The sequence below is a fragment of the Epinephelus moara genome, chromosome 21 (assembly GCF_006386435.1).
Source record: "Epinephelus moara isolate mb chromosome 21, YSFRI_EMoa_1.0, whole genome shotgun sequence".
NCBI lineage: Eukaryota > Metazoa > Chordata > Actinopteri > Perciformes > Serranidae > Epinephelus > Epinephelus moara.
In genome coordinates, this window is record NC_065526.1 from 3,117,235 (window position 1) to 3,135,184 (window position 17,950).

Genomic DNA, 17,950 nt, shown 5'->3' on the forward strand with positions numbered 1-17,950 from the left:
GATCATTTCAGGTCTTCAGCCAGAGACAGAATATGTTGTCAGGGTCAGATGTGATTGTGGTGAAGCTGGAGGAAGCAAAGAAAGCATCACTGTTACTGTCTGCACAACAGAAGCTACACCCCTCACAGACTTCCTCAAAAGTACAAGTGTAAAGATAAGTTCTGAATCTCCCTCGGTTTACAAACTGCCTCTGGATGAAGAAGAAATGGACATAGATGGATGCCGAAGATTCAGCTGTGGCAAAGAAAGCATGAGGAAAAATTGCACAATAATGCTTCTTGGAGAGACCGGATCAGGAAAGTCCACTCTGATCAATGCAATGATCAACTGCATTGTTGGTGTAGACTGGGAGGACAATTTCAGATTCAAACTGATTGATGAGGATCAGTCACAATCACAAGCTGAAAGCCAGACCTCTGAAGTCACTGTGTACAAAATCAACCACCAGGAGGGGTTTGAAATCCCCTTTTCTCTGACCATTGTGGACACACCTGGGTTTGGGGATGTGAGAGGAACAGGAAGAGACAAAGAGATCACAGAGCGAATCCGAAGACTTTTCACGTCTGTTAATGGAGTCAGTGAGATTGTTGCAGTGTGCTTTGTTACACAGGCCTCTCTTGCACGACTAAATCTAACACATCGATATGTGTTTGACTCAGTGCTCTCCATATTTGGTAACGATGTGGCAGAGAACATTCAGACACTGGTGACTTTTGCAGATGGCAAGCAGCCACCGGTTCTTGAGGCAATAAATGTCTCTGGGCTTTCATGTCCAAAGAATGACACTGAACTTCCAGTTCACTTTAAGTTCAACAACTCTGCATTGTTTGCAGACAACAGAAGCAGCAGTGACAGGGCCTGCGATGAAGACTCTGATGACGATGATGACAGCTTTGATGAAATGTTTTGGAATATGGGTGCCAAAAGCATGGAGAAGTTCTTCACTGCTTTGGGTAAAATGAGGACCAAAAGCTTGTTAATGACCCAAGAGGTTCTACAAGAACGAGAGCAGCTTGAAACAGCCATTGAAGGTTTTCAGCAGCAAATTAGAGCTGCATTAGCACAACTTGAAGAAACTGAGTCAACAGAGGATCAGACTGAAGAGCCCGAAACAGCCACGACTTTCAGTGAAAGCTTTGAGATTGAGGTGGAGGTTCTTAAGCCAGTCAAAAAACAGCTCACAAAGGAAGGAGAGTACTTTACCAACTGCCAGAAGTGTTCAATGACATGCCATTACCCGTGTTCAGTAGCAGATGATAATGAAAAACGTGACTGTGAATCAATAGATAGGACAGGGATGTGCACTGTCTGCCCTGGAAAATGCATTTGGAGTGTGCATGTCAAGAAGACATACAGATGGGAGTATGTTCAAGTAAAAGAGAAGCAGACACTGCAAGAGCTCAAAGACGAGTGCAAACAAGCTACAAAAGAACAGAGGCAAAAGACAGAGATCACTTACACAGCTCACTCTTACGACATGATCGTGTCCCTCATGGATCAGTCAGCTCACTCTGTAACTCGTCTGCAAGAGGTCGCCCTGAGGCCTAAAGCTGTGATCACTCCAGAGGACATCGACATGCTGATTGAAGGGGAAAAGTCAGAGGCCAAAGAAGGTTACCAGGCTCGAATTCAGTCTTTGGAGGAAGTGCAGACCTACGTAAACATCATGTCCATGGTACATAGATTTCCACTCTTTGACTCTGATTCGGATTTTGAGCCTATTATGGTGTCTGTTTGTGAGTCTGACTCTGAGGAAAACCAGAAGAAGTGGAAATTCATGTAGATTTTAGGGGGAAATATCGTTTGGAGGTCTGCAGTCATGTTAGCAGCACTGTGAGCTTGTCATTACATCTTAAACCACAATAAACAGTTGGCTGAATGAAAAAGCCAAAGAAATAGCTGAGCCATGGTATGGACATTGGTATGTACACATGCAGGGGTAAAAATCCCATTTCATAGTTGGGGTGACAATAAACCGTAACATTTTAGAGAGTAATTCCAGGGAGGGGGCAAGGAAAAAAAGTTGTAGCCTGTCTTTTATACAGCGTCTTTTACCGCAATTTGACGCTTTAATCTTCTCTCTATCTCTCCAACAGGCAGAGTGAATGTCTATACTTATGAGAAATGGCTTAACAACTAAACATTTCCTGCAATTAAACTGGTAAACTGGTTTATAAACAGTGTGCTGCCGCTGCGCACCTCACAACCGTGCGTAATAGTCGCACATAATGACCGCTCCTCGTGTCGGTTAGACTGCACGTCATTCATGTTTGTCTCACTGACAGGTGGAGAGCCTACAGACAGGTAGCCATTAGCTACGAGCCAATCCGCCACTGACTGCTCTTGTCCTGTCCTCTCCCTCTTCTTTCTCTCCTGTCCTCTCTGACTATCACTAAACTCTGAGCTTAATCATTAGCTTTTAGCTTAGCAGCACTCGTAATTGAGTAGGCTTTTGAACAATGCAGGAGAAATAAATGAAATAAATAAAGGATAAATAAAGGAAATAAATGTTGCAGACAGTTTATATTATCAGCCTGGGCCTGGGGCTTGTTGTAACAGTAAATGGGATGTGTTGTAACTTGTGTAAGTTAAACTGTGTCTGTGTGAGTGTACATCTTAACCCGCGATGCGCGATGTGGGCAGCCGGGTCCAGCCTAGCCCCGCCCGTTGGAAAGAGTGTGGGATATACCACTACTAGGAATGGGAGGGGGGGACTAAGTCTTTTAAGATTTAAAGAGCACATTATTGCATGATTATAATGAACACCGCTTACATTGTGCTTTCAGTAAATACTACTGCATTGTTCAAAAATTATTGTGTCTCAAATGATTCTAGGGGGGGGACAGCTTTACTAGAGGGGGGGTCATGTCCCCCCTGCCCCCCAGGGATTTCCGCCCCTGTACACATGCTTCAATTAAAGTTATTCTGACGTGATTTTGGAAAAAACATGCGCGCGCACACACACACACACACACACACACACAGAGGTGAGCACACTAGAGCATGGCTCGGGCCGCATTTTCCTGACCGAAGCTGACTCGAGTCAGAGACAATTATAACCGAGCCCGGCATCTTTCTACCACACAGACATCCTAGTTTTATTGAAAGGCCATCTTTCCAGCAGTGAAGTACCTCTTTAAGAATTCACTTATCCATAATTTTACAGGATAAAATGAAGTGATGACATTTTATATCCAAAAGATCAAAGGTCAACTTCACTGTGACATCATAATGTTCTGCATGAAACACCTTTCTGGCCATTATTCAACATCATATTTTAGGAACAGAAGGGGAGACATTTGGTCAGATACTGAGGTGGTGACTCTAATCTTGAAACTGTGCGGATTGTATAGATCTTCTATGTGTGAAGCATCCATGTTTTCACTGACATGGATGTGAACTTATGCAGAGGCATAAAACCACGAGGCAGTGGTTCTAGGTCTGTATTTCAAAAGATGTAGGAAAGACAGACAGTGACACAAATGCTGTTTATTTCACAGTGAAATTGTAGGTTGATGTTTTGTTAGCAGATTAAAGCTGCAATCTGCGATGTTTGTCCTGTTCTAACTGCAGCGCAGATGACAGTGCTGATGATGACAGTATCAATAATGTAGAATAGCATAAAGAAAGCATCTGCAATTAAGGTTCAGTCAGAGACAGGAACTGACTATTTGTCTCCAGTGATGAATACAACTAGAGGGACAGAGCTCTAAAGAGACAGCAACAAGAATTCTGCTGAGAAAACCACACACAACTAAACTCATTCAGTTGTGTGTTAACTGCGCTTCACCATACAGGTGAATAATACAATAACACATGAGTAAGAATATTACAGATTTCAGCTTTAACATTTGTCCTACATTTTAACCCATGATGCATTTTGGGTGTTTGTCTTCTTTTATTGCTTTTTTTTCTCAACTGTACCTTAAAAACATGTTAATCTTTTTAAAATGTGGGTTTTAAGATGTCAGTTACAGATGTAGTGATGAATTTGCTTGATTTTACTAGAAAGTGCTTTTTCATTTAAATTTCATGTAGCCTAACTAAGGTGTAAAAATAAATCGATTTTATTGGATATGTTGTTGTCTTGTGTCAGCTTTGTTGTGTGATGACCCCTCAGATCTATCTGGCGACCCGTCAGAGGGGCCCGACCCTTAGGTTGGGAACCACTGGATTAAACTAACTGTTTATAAAGTAGTTCAACTGACTCCACCTGGAGCAGCTACAACAGCGACATGCTGCTCTGACACTGAAGATCCACACATCAGTCAACACATACTTTTACTGCATGAAGCTGAAACTACTGCTGTACTTCACTATGAATACTTCAACTACATAAAGCTGATAGTACTGTTATACTTTTACCACTGATACTTTAATTACCTGAAGCTGAGAATATTTCTGCTGCAGGTCACTAAGGAAACAAAGAGGACAGAGATAATGTATATTAAGAGGGGTGGGGGGGTCGTTGTTTGTGATGGTGCAATGTAACTAAGTACAGTTACTTCAGTACTGTAGTCCAGGACAACTTTGAGGTATTTATGATGTTTTTCACTCTGTTTTGCTCTTCCAGCATCAGTCCAAACTTAAAAATAGCCATGGTAACTTTGGGTTAACCTCAGTTACGGACCTTGAAATTTAGGAGAAGAGTGGACATTGAGCTCATCTTCCTCATTTATTCTTTCATTTATCATTTTGTGTAACTGCTTATCCTGTTAGGAGTCGTGGGGGCTGGAGCCTATCCCAGCTGACACTGGGTGAGAGGCAGGGTNTGACACAGGGAGAACATGCAGACTCTGCACAGAAGGGCTCCCCCACACCGGGTTCAAACCGGGAAACCTCTTGCTGTGAGGCGACGTGCTAACCACTGCATCTTTCTCATGCTTTGTTGAATAAAATTCATACAGAACAGAGATGATGTTGGACAACAAACCTGTAAATATTTTGGAGATTTTGCCAATACACTGAGTTATAACAACTTGTTTGACTGATAACTGATACCAATATATCCTTTTTTCAAATTTTTTTTATTTGTATAGCAACACGTATGTAGTATACATAAGCCACACATCACAGCATTTATAGCCTCAGCCAATTTACAATGTCCGTCCCTAGCTGGGCCTTAAGATACAGAAGACTCAGCAACAAAAACACAAGTAAGAGTGCAAAGTATAAACAGCACTAAAAAATACAGACAGAACAAGACACAAACTGCAATACATAATCAGCACCATAGAATAGGAAGCACCAAATTATTTATGACTGCAGAACTGATTCCTCTTCAAAATCTGTTTCAGTTTGAGTTTAAAGTGATCTCAATCAGGATCCAGTTTGAGTTCTGTAGGTGAAGAACTCCACATGTTAATTCCATGGACAGAAAAAGCTGTTGGTCCAAATGAGGATCTACACAGGGGAACCTGACAGTTCCCATTGGACACATTAGCTTCTGTTGATGACCGAGCCCTGGCAGAAAAGCAAACTGACACTGTTTTATTAACATTAAGTGTCAGATGTGATTTTTCAGACCATGCTGCTGTGGACTGTAGGTGACATGGTGACATGACCGCTGTTCTGCTTTCTTACCTCTTTATCTGTATGTGTGTTCCCCGGCTTACATTTATTTTATATGTGTTTTCAATCATGTAGGCCCACCCTGGTTTGAGACCATGTATTTATGTTTGCCTTGTGTAGAACTATTATTTCATTGTCTGATTTATTTGCATTTAAAATAACTTTAAATTTTGGAAAAGCCCTGAAGAAAATAATAATTAACAGCCTTTTGTTTTCTTTTGTTGCTCTACTTTGTGATGGTTTAAGAAATTTGTAAAACAGAGTTTATTTAGTAGAGGTCAAGTTGAACGGGTGGTAATCATCTTGTTAAGCTGTCAGCCTATTATGGGGGCGAAGAAGAAGTAAAGTATCGGACCTGGCAACCCTGGAGAGACGTTAGCATGTAGCAGTGCAGCTAACAGTTAGCAGGAAAAAGGACTCAACAGTGAGCCGGCAAGAACTGACTGTAGACACGGGAGCATTCAGAGTGTGGAGCTTTTGTTCGGTGACTTTGAATAGCTGTTAAAAAACGTTTTGACAAAGTGCCGTGCCGGAAGAAGAACTGTGTAGCTGTTAGCTAGCTTAGCAGTTGAGTTTACGTCGGTCTGCGGGTGAGGAGAGGATAACGCTACATTAGTGGAAGACAACACAGCAATACGGGACTCAGACATGGACATGGACATATTTTTTTGGTATTGGACTCTGTATTTAAACTGTTTTTTTGGCCTGTGAAGGACCTGTTGTGCAGCGGCCTCTGGATTTACCGTGGTCAGGACGGTGCGGTGACGTAAGTAACGGATTCACTCCTGTGAGCTCCAACAGACACAACACAGACTGTGTTATAGTTGAGTAGGTTTCATACACAACAGTTTGTGATTGAAACACTGAAATGACAAACTTATTTGGGTGTCTGGTTACTTTATGCTGACTGAATATTATCTCCACACAGCTGTGTCACCATTTTGAATCATATTTGAAGTCCTTTTGCACCAACAATGTTGAAACCAAATCATTGGCAACTGAGACACGTTATCTTTGGTTAATGGTCCTTACATCTTTCTTTTAAGTTGCTCTGGTGGCAATTAACACAGTACGAACCAACTGTGAATCAGTTAAACACCTGTCAGTTTTTTGTCATTTATAATCTTCATGCATACTTACATCTAGCAGATATGTTTTTTTTTACCTGTGCCACATCGTTTACCTGATGTTTTGTACATGTTTGGTTTGTCTTATCAGCAGATACTGTTTGCCATTCTCATATTTAATATTTAATACTGGCCGATACTGTCTTTCGGACCTGTGTGTAATTGACAGCAAGAGTGAAAAAACTGAATTTCCCCTCAGGGGGATTAATAAAGTATATAAATAAATAATAAATAAATAAAATACTGATGATGTGCCGATATTATCATGCGTCTCTTATACACTGATCAGCCAAAACATTAAAACCACTGGCGGGTTAAGTGAACAACATTGATAAACCCCCTCATGGCAACGGCACTTATCAATGGCAGTGACCTCCCAGCAGGACAATGCACCATGCCACATCACAAAAGCTGCTCAGGCATGACCTGAGGTTACGGGACAAAGAGCTCAAGGCGTTGACCTGACCTCCAAATACCCCAGATCCCAAACATCTGAGGGACATGCTGGTCCCCCAGAGGTACCCTGATCCACGGTGGGTGTTCCTTGGACCGAACTTGGCTCTGACCTGTTAGGACATGGACACAGGACCTGTGGAGGGTGTCCTTTGGTGTCTGGCACCAGGGTGTTAGCTTCAGATATTTTGGGTCCTGTGGGTTGTGAGGTGAGGTAACCGCACGTCCCACAGATGTTTGATCAGATGGGGATCTGGGGAATTTGGAGGCCAGGTTGATGCCTTGAGCTCTTTGTCATGTTCCTCGGACCATTCCTGAGCAGTTTTTGTGGTGTGGCATGGCTCATTGTCCTACTGGGTGGCCACAGCTACTGGGGAGTGCCATAATGGGGGGGGGGGGTGCTTGGTTTGCACTGGTGTTTAAGTGGGTCGAGCATGTCAGATGTGCCGGTGAGCTACAGCAGCACCACAGAGAGAGTTATGCATAATAACAGGACTGTGTGCCAGCGTTGCTCTGCAGCTGTAGAGGGGGTGAATGGAAACACGTCCAACATATACTAACATCACCCAGATGTGCCGATCACCAGGACGAGGAAAATGCAAACTGAAGGCCAGCTTCTTATCCCCGCTGCTTTCAGGCAGCCAGGATGCAAAAGCAGAACAGGATACGGTGTAGGTGTATGAGACACACTGGACATGATAATGCACACAACCACCTGCACCCTTCTATAAGGTATACTGAATGACATGACAACACACACTGGCCTTTGGGGGATATTTTCCTGGTGGCATATTGGTGGAAGTGGAGCAGTGTGGATCAGTGGGGATGAATGAAGAATATATTGGGTGGTAACGCGTTACGTGACATTGTAAATGAAATAATACAACCTGTAATCCTGTTGGTAACGTGTTGATTAAAATCTAATAGCAAGCAGGACTGGTTGATGATTCAACTTTTATCATTGACAGTTCCTCTAAATGACTGTGATGTGACAGAAATTATCTTTGCAACAGCAACATACACCAGTTGCCAGTTTTCAAGACTAAATGGATGAATACTTGATCTTCTGTATTGTGCTGCTTCATTTAAGATATTGTGAAGAAGAAAGAGGGAGGATACAAAGCAAACATGCTATAGATTACATACAGAAACCCATAAGTAAGTGCTAAGTGCCACCCTGAACAATGACTTTTAGTTAATTGGACAACATTTACAGTGTACAAGCATGTGAGGAGCCAGACTTGATGGCAAGCTGGTATTGTAGCTAATAAATGCTGTAATAATTTGAAGTTAAGTGCAATAACTGATATGTAATTGAGGGTTTTATATACTAGCTGATATGCTAACATATGAAGTTTGAAGTTGCTAATTGGCAGCATGTGACTTCAACCAGCACCAGTAATAACTCAATAAACTTGATATCACCAAAGTTGAGACTTATCAGTAGGTTTGCAGTTTGAATGTCAATGTTGGAGAATTTCTTAATGTTGTAAGACAATTGTTTCCTAACTACAAACAGCAGGTTTCTCAAGTCATCATTCTTGTTGGAGGCTGATCGTATAACTATGGCCGGTGTCATACAGCCACCTTGTGGACAAAGTTTGAACTCTGAAGAGTCCTCCAGCAGTGCACAGTTTCACAACCAGACACTGATCAGGAGATCTCACCACCACAGTTTGGTCTTCTGATACAATACAACCATTTTAATTAATGTGGTGGATATCTTTTTAACTGGTGAGTTGAAACACTTAAGTGAATATCAAAAATTTGTTTACAAAATAACGCTGTGACAAGAAGAAGAAGGATACAGGACATTTATTAAATAAGAGTTCAGTAACTTTTTGTAAAGATTGTTTCAAGGTTATGGGCCCACTAGTCGTCAGAGCAGTGCACTAAGTATAATTGTTGTGTAGAAAGACTTAACAATGTTCTTCTTGTCATCATGATTTCTGATGTTTTTTGACAAATTGATTGCTGTCAAAAAAGGATGAGCTCAACTGTCTGCAGGCCAAAAGCAGGGACCCTTATGAAGGAGCCTGTGTGATGTCACTTTGGCTGTGTTGACACTCGCAACCCTCATGAATGCGTTGAGCATAGATCGCTTCAGTCATTACATGTGATTCCACCTGTGACCTTTGGTGTACTTGACATGTCAGGAGCAAAGCTGTTGTACTGATTACGTGACACTTTCATTGTCGACGCTGTCTTGAAATTGAGACATCTGATTTCTTGCTTTTTAAATGCACATTGTTATCCTCTATTTGTGATATTCTCCTATTCATCCATTGAATCTACATATTTTTAGTGGTAAGTGCTCTGTCAGTAAGTATTTTGTCACAACTTTATATACAACAAAATTACACTGTAATATGACGACTGTACTAAGACTGTATTGCATTTTGATCAGCTATGGTTCTTTGCAGTGTCTCAACATTAGATATTAATATTAACAAGATCAGTCACAAGCAGTTGACACATTTATATTTTAAAGGTGGTTGAGTTACATCAAGTTTGACGATTTGGGAGTTATGCCCTTTCCTATCATTTTCATATTGAGACAACATGATCGATATCTTTTTTGTGTCTGTACGTCCAGTGGCTGGGTCTCAGTGGTTAGCATTGTGGCTTAGCTTAGCAAATACAATTGAAGTCTATAGGGAGTCAGTAGCCTACTCTGGCAAATACAATTGAAGTCTATAGGGAGTCAGTAGCCTACTCTGTCAAAGTGAACAAATAAACGTTACAGAAACCCTGAAGCTGGCATTTCTGCACGTGCATTTAAATTAAACATGTTTAAACATTAATTCGAAAAACGAGATTCCTTTTTAGTTGTTTTAGAAGAAGTTTGATACACTGAACTATAGTGTGTTTACATCCTGCGCTGTGATCCGCGGAGGGATACACCGGTGAGCAGGTACAGGCACAGATGTAACCTGTAAACAAAACTCAGTTGTTTATTTAGCCTAACGATATCTCCAGACTATAGTAGCTGCAATGGACGACTTTGAACGTGATTTTGAAGAGTTTCTTGTAGCGGACACAGACCCAGAGCCATACCTGTTTGAGCCGAAGTATAGAGATGAGGAACTCCATGTGTTTGATGCTGAGCGGGCGAGAAGAGAGGCTGAATCCTCCGAGGCAGCGGAACAGCAAGGGGCCGAGGGGAGACGGAGGTCAGGGGAGGATTGGTGGTGTAGCTGTGGGGCTTGCCAACCTATGCCTACGGAGGTGGAATCATTTTGCTGCACAGAATGGGATGTGGTGCTACCATCGTTGGGAGGCTAGAGATATATCATCAGGAGGAAAACCGCCGCAGAGAGTGCATCACAAGGAGTGAAAACTTTGCAGCAATCACTAGTCCTGGCATGATTGAAACATTTTTTCATGTTCCTAAGATAAACTGGAAAAAACAGGCCCGCAGGAGCTGATGGACAGCTTTCAGTCGAGTGAGTAATATCGTCCGTGTCGTCTCTTTGTTTGCTTTTACAGAGTGACCTGACCTAGCGTACCTGTCCCAGAGCCAGCTGCAGCTGTTGCTCACTGGTGTATCCCTCCACGGATCACAGCACAGGATGTAAACACACTATAGTTCCGTATATCAAACTTCTTCTAAAACAACTAAAAAGGACTCTCATTTTTCGAATTAATGTTTAAACATGTTTATTTTAAATGCACGTGCAGAAATGCTAGCTTCAGGGTTTCTGTAACGTTTATTTGATCACTTTTACCGAGTAGGCTACTGACCCCCCTACAGACTTCAATTGTATTCGCTAAGCTAAGCCGCAATGCTAACCGCTGAGACCCAGCCACTGGACGTACAGACACAAAAAAGATATTGATCATGTTGTCTCAATATGAAAATGACAGAGAAAGGGCATAACTCACAAATCGTCAGAGTATTCCTTTAACACCATCATTTTGAAATGTAGCCTACTTTTAGCATTAGCTAGCAAACGTGTGGTTACTGTAGGTGTATGTGGTAGCTGTCAATTTTAACAACAATTTTTATACATGAAGTTAACTAAAGAGAACACTGTCAATTGTAGTCATTGAAATGTTTTGAGCCAAATGAAAGAGAGTGGTTTAGTTACAACTTTAATATCAAGAAAAAACACAAGTTTACAATTTATTGTAGCCTGTTTTTGGCCTGCGTGTCTTTTCACTGAATGGATAGTTAGCCAGCTAGTTGAATAACATTGTACAGCTCACTCTATAGCTTAGGGACTTTTTTGACGATCATACCACTGTCTTTTTTTGTTAAATAAAATCCATACAAAACAAAGAAAATGTTAGACAACAAACATAGGTATATATATACAGCAGTGGAAGTCTGCATACTGGTAGAGGAATCTGGCTTTAATGTGGCTTTTCCATTTATTCATCGGTACCAGCAGGTTCAGAAGTTCGTCATGAAGATGAGACCAGACATGAGCACAGGACCATGATGCAAGTGATGTTTCCAAATATGTCTGCATGGTAGGTATCTCACTGTCAAACTTTAAAAGCTTACATTCAATGGAGTTTGATTAAAATCTAATAGCAAACAGGACTGGTTAAGAAATTAACTTCACGTAGGAAAGAAGTAAGCACTCTTAAAAGAAATCCACTCAACAGGTGCGCAACGAAAAGCAGCAGAAAAAAAGAAAAGAAGCCAGCACTCACAAATGTGAGTGCTGCGTTTCGACAGAAAGTCTTCTTCAGTGAAGAAGACTTTCTGTCGAAACGTCTGTGTTTCTGGTAACGCCACCCAAGTTGGTTTATTAAATTTACCAAAAGGACATTCGTGAGTGCTGGCTTCTTTTCTTTTTTTAAGAAATTAACTTCATCATTTACAATTCCTTCAAATGAAAGTGATGTGACAAATTTTTTTGACTTCAGATCATGAATACTTGATATTCTGTATTGTACTAATTTAAGATTTTGTGAAGGAGGAGGGAGTATACAAAGCAAACACAATTTTTGCTGTATTGTTTTACAGAGTGAATTGTTGTCAAAGAAAGGTAAAGTCAAACGTCTGCCAGCCTATATACATTTTGTGAGCATTTTGTACGTGATCACACAGTCCGAAATGACAAACAAATTATTAAAATGTGGGTATTTGTAATTCTAAATCAAATAAAGCATCCATATAAAACAGAACTTTTTATATTTTCTAAAATGATGCAAGCAGCATACATAGCTTTTAGGGGAATCAATGGAGAAGCTTTAGATGCTTATTCAGATTGCATGGTTATATGACTTCATGTACAGATAAATTGCATTGTCCCACATGTAGTTGCTGACATAGAAAAACTGCAGCTTTAAAGTACAAAGCAAATCAATATCAAATAAAACAAAAGTAGATAATTAAATGGATACGGTAAGCAGGAAGACCTTGTTCTTCTTGGACTCAGTTGTTATTTAGTTCAGTTTCATCCTGGCCTTTATCAGAGTCAGTCATGGTTGGTGTCTGTGTCGACTTTGTCGTGGTCTGTATTTGTGTTGATCTTGGTATCAGTCAGTGTTGTCCTTTTTATTTTTGCTGGTGTCAGTGTCGGTATCATTTTAGTCTTGGTCTCTTAGTATCAGTCTCAGTGATGTCATGGTTGGGACTGGAACACTGGAGGTCAATAGTTGGACTCGGGAGGAGTATCTCTCCTCTGTCGACTGTAGCCATGATGTCTGCTTTTTCCCTCATGGTTATCAGGGGCTGAACTCGTTGCCTCCAGCCTGGCTTGGCCTCAGATTTCTCTGCCTCAATAAGCATGTCAATGAATTCACGAGCGTAGAGAGGATTCGGCTTCAGTGCTATCTTTTTAAGTCTGTTCAGACTCTTGTTATAGCGCGCTATCAGTGCCTCCACCTCAGCCTGCACGGGTTGATATTCATGCATCAGTTTTTCAATCCATGTCTGATAACATTTCTTAATATCTTTTGCGTTTCTGTACTTCTTTTTACGTTCTTTCACTGTTGTTACTTCCTTCAATTCCTCACTCTCCCATTTGTACATCTGATCATTATGTTCATCCCAGTAACATTTCCCTGGGCACTTTGTGCAGCGTCCATCTGATCCTATTGCTTTGCAGTGTCTTTTGTCTCCTGTATTAATGGATCTTCTACAGGGAGAGTGACAGGTGAAATGACACTGCTTACAGTTGTTGAGGTAAATTCCAGTACCAGTAATGTGTACTTGAATAGCCTCTAGGAAGCTGGATTCAAACTCAAAATTCTTATATCTGCCCATCTCTGCCTCGTGCTCTTTAAGTGTTTCAGCCTTCTCTGTTATCTCATCTAGCTTGGCTAACCCAACCTTAACCTGTTTCTGCAAATTTTCAACTGCCTTCTCTAGCCTCTGTCTTTCTCTGAGGACCTCTTTTATCACGGTCAAGCTTTTGGTGTCCATGACATTCAGAGCGACAAAGAATGTCCTCATGCTTTTTGTCCCCATGTTCCAAAACATCTGATCAAAGCTTTCATCTCCATTTTCGTCATCCTCACTCATGCTGTCTGCTGCAGATGATTTGCTGTCTGCAAACAACGCTGAATTATTGAATTTGAAGTGCATTGGTAGCCCATCTTTTCTTTCAGGACATGGGATGCCTGAAGCACTGATTGCCTCAAGAACTGGTGGTTTCTGGCCGTCTGCAAACGTCACCAGAACCTGGATGTTTTCTGCAATATCTTTGCCAAAGATTGAGAGCACAGATTCAAATGCAGATTTCTGTGATGGCGTTAGTTGTGTTAAAGCAGCCTGAGCTACAATACAAACAGCATCAATTTCACTGATCCCAAGCTCAGCAGAGAAGAGATTATGGAGCTGTTCCGTGATCTCTCTGTCTCTTTCTATGCCTCTTGTATCTCCAAACCCTGGAATGTCAACAATGGTCAGTGAGTGCTCTATTTTAAACCCCTCCTGGTGGTTGAGTTTATACACAGTGACGTCAGAAGTCTGGCTGTGAGCTTGTGATTTTGACTGACCCTCATCAACTAACTTAAAACGAAATGAATCCTCCCATTGGACACCCAGAATGTAATTGATCATCCCATTAAGGAGAGTTGATGTCCCAGCACCAGTTGTTCCAAGAACCATAATGGTGCGATTTAGTTTAGTGGACTCTTCCCCAAAACTGAATTTCTTGCACCCACTAACACTGATTTGCTCTTCTTTCAGGGGAACTTTATAAACAGGCAGAGACCCTGGCTGGGGCTTTAGCAGTGTGCTTTTTTCTTTAACAGTATCAGCAAGCCGTTTAATGCACACTCGCGTCTTTGAATTCCAATAATTTGGTGGTGAAATAACAGGTCGTAACCTAACATAAGTCTTGGTTCGCTGTGTTTCTTCAGCACCATTTGATTTTGATCTGGAATAGACTGACTTAAAACCTGACCTTAGTCTGGACTGCATGATTGTGAAGGGAAGTAATTATGTCTACTGTAATAATCACTTGGTACCGCCCCTAAGAAGAAGTGCCTCGAATGACTCTTTGTAGTCAAAGAAGATCTTCCATCTTGCTGAAGGGTGAAGGCGTCTGTTATTGTGAAGTGCTCTCTGGTCTGAACCTGTATTGAAATACAATAAATTAAAAAGACACATAACTCACACTTGCAGCTACAGTGATAGTGTACCACTCTGTGCTGTTACTGCTTGTATCATGATTGTACAACAGCTTTTCTAGTGATGGAGGGTAAAATTAACTACTTCTTGCAATGCCAAGTAACTTTTTATGCCTCTGCTCCAGCGAAAGCTGTGGCTGAAGGCATTATGTTCTCAGGCTGTCTGTCTCATTCTCATGAACACAATATATTAGGAACACTCGAAGAGAATTTCTTAAAATTTGTCCACTTGGACTCACCGATGAACTGATTAGATTTTGGTCGTCAAGGTCACTGTAACCTCATGAAATGTATTCTTGGCCATTTGTTCTTGTTCTTGTTTCACAGAGGCACACAACCACAAGGCAGTAATTCATTCTTGTCTTGCGATAGCAAGTTGTTATTATCTCATCTTTTACATGGATAGATTATCAAGCACAATTGTCATTAGTTGGCTTTAGCAATTCCCTTTGAAATTTTGAAACTGTAACGCCTTCTCGCCTCATTGCCCGCCTGGTCCATATCATAGGTATCCCAGTATGCTTTGGACAGCAAATCAGTCACCTCCCATAAACAACTGGTGCTTCACAAAGTCAAGGATTCTTCCTTGGTAGGAAGGATCCTTCCAAGTCGCGTCCTTCAGAGGCAAGGCAAGAGTCATTCCTTGCTTTTGGTGAGCACTCATTGCAACAGGCTAGTGCTCCATCTCTGCTGTGTCTGATTAATTTAAAAATGTTTCTGTTTTATCAAGATCACTTCATTTAAAAAAAAATGATAAAGATTTGGCAGTGGACGCAGTGGAAAGTGTAAATTATAAGGTTTCTGTCAATATTTTTTTTATTCTTGTATAATAAAAATGCCAGGAGATATTAATCTGTATAATTGACATATTAATCAAAATCCTGCCGAGCTCCACTGGCAAATTGTGTGCAAAGAATTGTGGGTACAGCCATTTAAGGATCCTTCCTTGACTTTGAGTAGCACCTAATGAATGGTAGCAAATTTTGTCACCAGGGCTGCACCCTGAGTGGTCAACTATGTGTCTCAGAGAGCACTGCATTAATAAACATCATACTTCAGATTCTGTTGATGTTCAGCTAACAGCAGAGTGAAGTTAAAAATTGAGTTTTGTAGAAGTAGAATTTTGCAAGTTCACTTTTAGAGTGTGAATCTGTTCAGCAGCTGTGGTGCAGAGTTTTGTTTTGCAAAAGCTGACTAATGTAGTAAAAATACTCAAGTATTAAATATAACAAAAAAACTGCTGGAGATAAAATACAGCAAACCTCAGTGTGCTGTCCAGTCGTCTGGTTTAGGATCCAAGTGCTGTTGTGATTTCTGCTGCTTATGATTTAAATCAGTTTCCCCATAAATCCTGTAATACAAAAAGAACAAAGCCCGTTTAAATAGCTGTGTTGATGATACTTTTTTTTCCTTTATAAGCATTGTTAGGATCATTAAAATACTGACGACACTACCACATCTAACCGTTACCTTATGAGTCATCTGATAGTGCAGATGATATCATTGTGGGGTTTAAATGTCCAAAGTCTGATGTTCCTTGATTATTTCAAGCTGCATGGAGTTACATCTAGAAAACAAGGCAGGACATCAGATTTTCTTCAGTTTATTTGTTTCTTTTTTTGTAAGTTAATTCTTCGTTAAAAAACATTGCTAAGTTAGCATGACTTTGACATCAGAGCTGCTGTTATAATTGACAAAAATGAGACAAATGTTTTTGTCTGCCTCTGTCTGAAAACAAAAAGCAGTTGTTTTAAACTTGAAATTGTGAAAACAATATATAGTTAAATTCACCACCGTTGTCATTGCAAGCTGCATATGTGCTGAGCTAGCATTAAAACTTGACAGGTGTAGCAAAAGCAGCTATAGGTGGGATAGGCTATAGGCTTAGGGAACGTCACTTTTATGCTTTCACTTTAAGGGTTTAACTCTGTCTTTCAGATCCTGAGAACCTGACTTTACACAGTATTATTTACACAAGGTTGACAGGCTTCCAAATGTTAATCTCTGTTTATAATGTGTAATAATTTGTTTTCACTTACAGCTAGTTGTGTTGGATGGTCGAGCAGTTGATGGTCTTGAAGTGTAGAAGAAGGAAGTATGAATTAACTTCACTGTTAAGTCCAACAGTGTATGGACACACTGCCAGTTGTCAACTGCCTCTAAAGAAACAAATCATATTAGAAAATAATACTTTAATAATATTGATGCTGAGTTTGGAATAATGGTTTTGAAATTTTGCCAAAGCCAAAAGGAATACACTTGAATAATACTTCTTTTGACATTAGGATCAACTGTGTAGGAGAGGTAAAAAAAACAAACTTCAGCCAAGTAAACTTGTCTGAGATAGACGACAAAAATATAAATAATGATTTTCTTACATAAACTGAACAAAAATCATGCAGTTAAGGTTTCACCACAGTCATCTTCAGCATCACATGAACTCTGAAACAGCATTAAAAACAGAGTAACAGCTCAGTGTGGTCAGCAACTTACCGTTCAGTTTGTCTCTGATCAGGAGGGGAGGACGAGTGCTGCCTCAGTCTACATACACTGTAGAATATACACACACACTGTCTTAACACGAACTTTGATCAGCTATTAAAAAAAAAAAAATTATCTAATGACCAGAGGACTAGAGGTGATAACCAGGGGCATGAAATGTGTTTATGACTTGATAACACACTGTGTAAACCCGAAAGTGAAAGAAAGCCATTGCATTTTACACTCACATTTATAACACCCATAAAGCTCAAGGTTCCTTAACACATTATTTTACCAGTCATCGCTGTCAGAGCACATACTTATTGTTCAGCAGCAGAACTGTGGTCAACATGACTGTTCTTCATCTGCAGCTTTTCTCTTCTGAGAGGTCAAAGGTCATAAAGACTTATTACAGGTTTTGACACCAGGCCACAGTAGCTCTGCAGCCAGAGACCAAAGGTGCTGCATGGTATGAAAATGAAAATTAAATACAAATGTAGTCATGCAAGTCAAGACACTTTTTCATGGAAGGTCATAGGGTACATTACACGTTTCTAGAAGTAGATATTTTTCTGAGATGTAACTAGAAATGAAATCATAGAGATAGTAAACAACTTCAAGAATAAAACTTCATGTGATGACATGGGTATTGACATGACTAATAAAGAAAATCATTAATGAAATTGTTGATCCACTAACTTACATATGCAACTTATCATTCAGAC

The 17,950-nt window shown here is 40.5% G+C and overlaps 1 protein-coding gene across 2 annotated transcripts in view; it reads right to left on the reverse strand.

The window, feature by feature from the left end:
• The window catches only part of LOC126408799 (cytolytic toxin-alpha-like), a 63,564-nt gene extending 46,298 nt beyond the window's left edge, over window positions 1-17,266 (reverse strand). Inside the window, exons 1-5 of one of the 2 annotated variants that reach the window (XM_050074488.1) lie at window positions 17,238-17,266; window positions 16,784-16,903; window positions 16,215-16,311; window positions 16,007-16,095; window positions 11,234-14,690 (exon numbers count right to left, since the gene is read on the reverse strand). In XM_050074488.1, coding sequence (XP_049930445.1) covers window positions 12,691-14,535 — 1,845 coding nt within the window. In that variant the 5' untranslated portion in view covers window positions 14,536-14,690; window positions 16,007-16,095; window positions 16,215-16,311; window positions 16,784-16,903; window positions 17,238-17,266 and the 3' untranslated portion in view covers window positions 11,234-12,690. Of the gene's footprint in view, window positions 1-11,233; window positions 14,691-16,006; window positions 16,096-16,214; window positions 16,312-16,783; window positions 16,904-17,237 lie in introns of those variants that run through there. The other variant, XM_050074491.1, reaches the window with a different exon arrangement.
• Window positions 17,267-17,950: the final 684 nt, after the last annotated feature.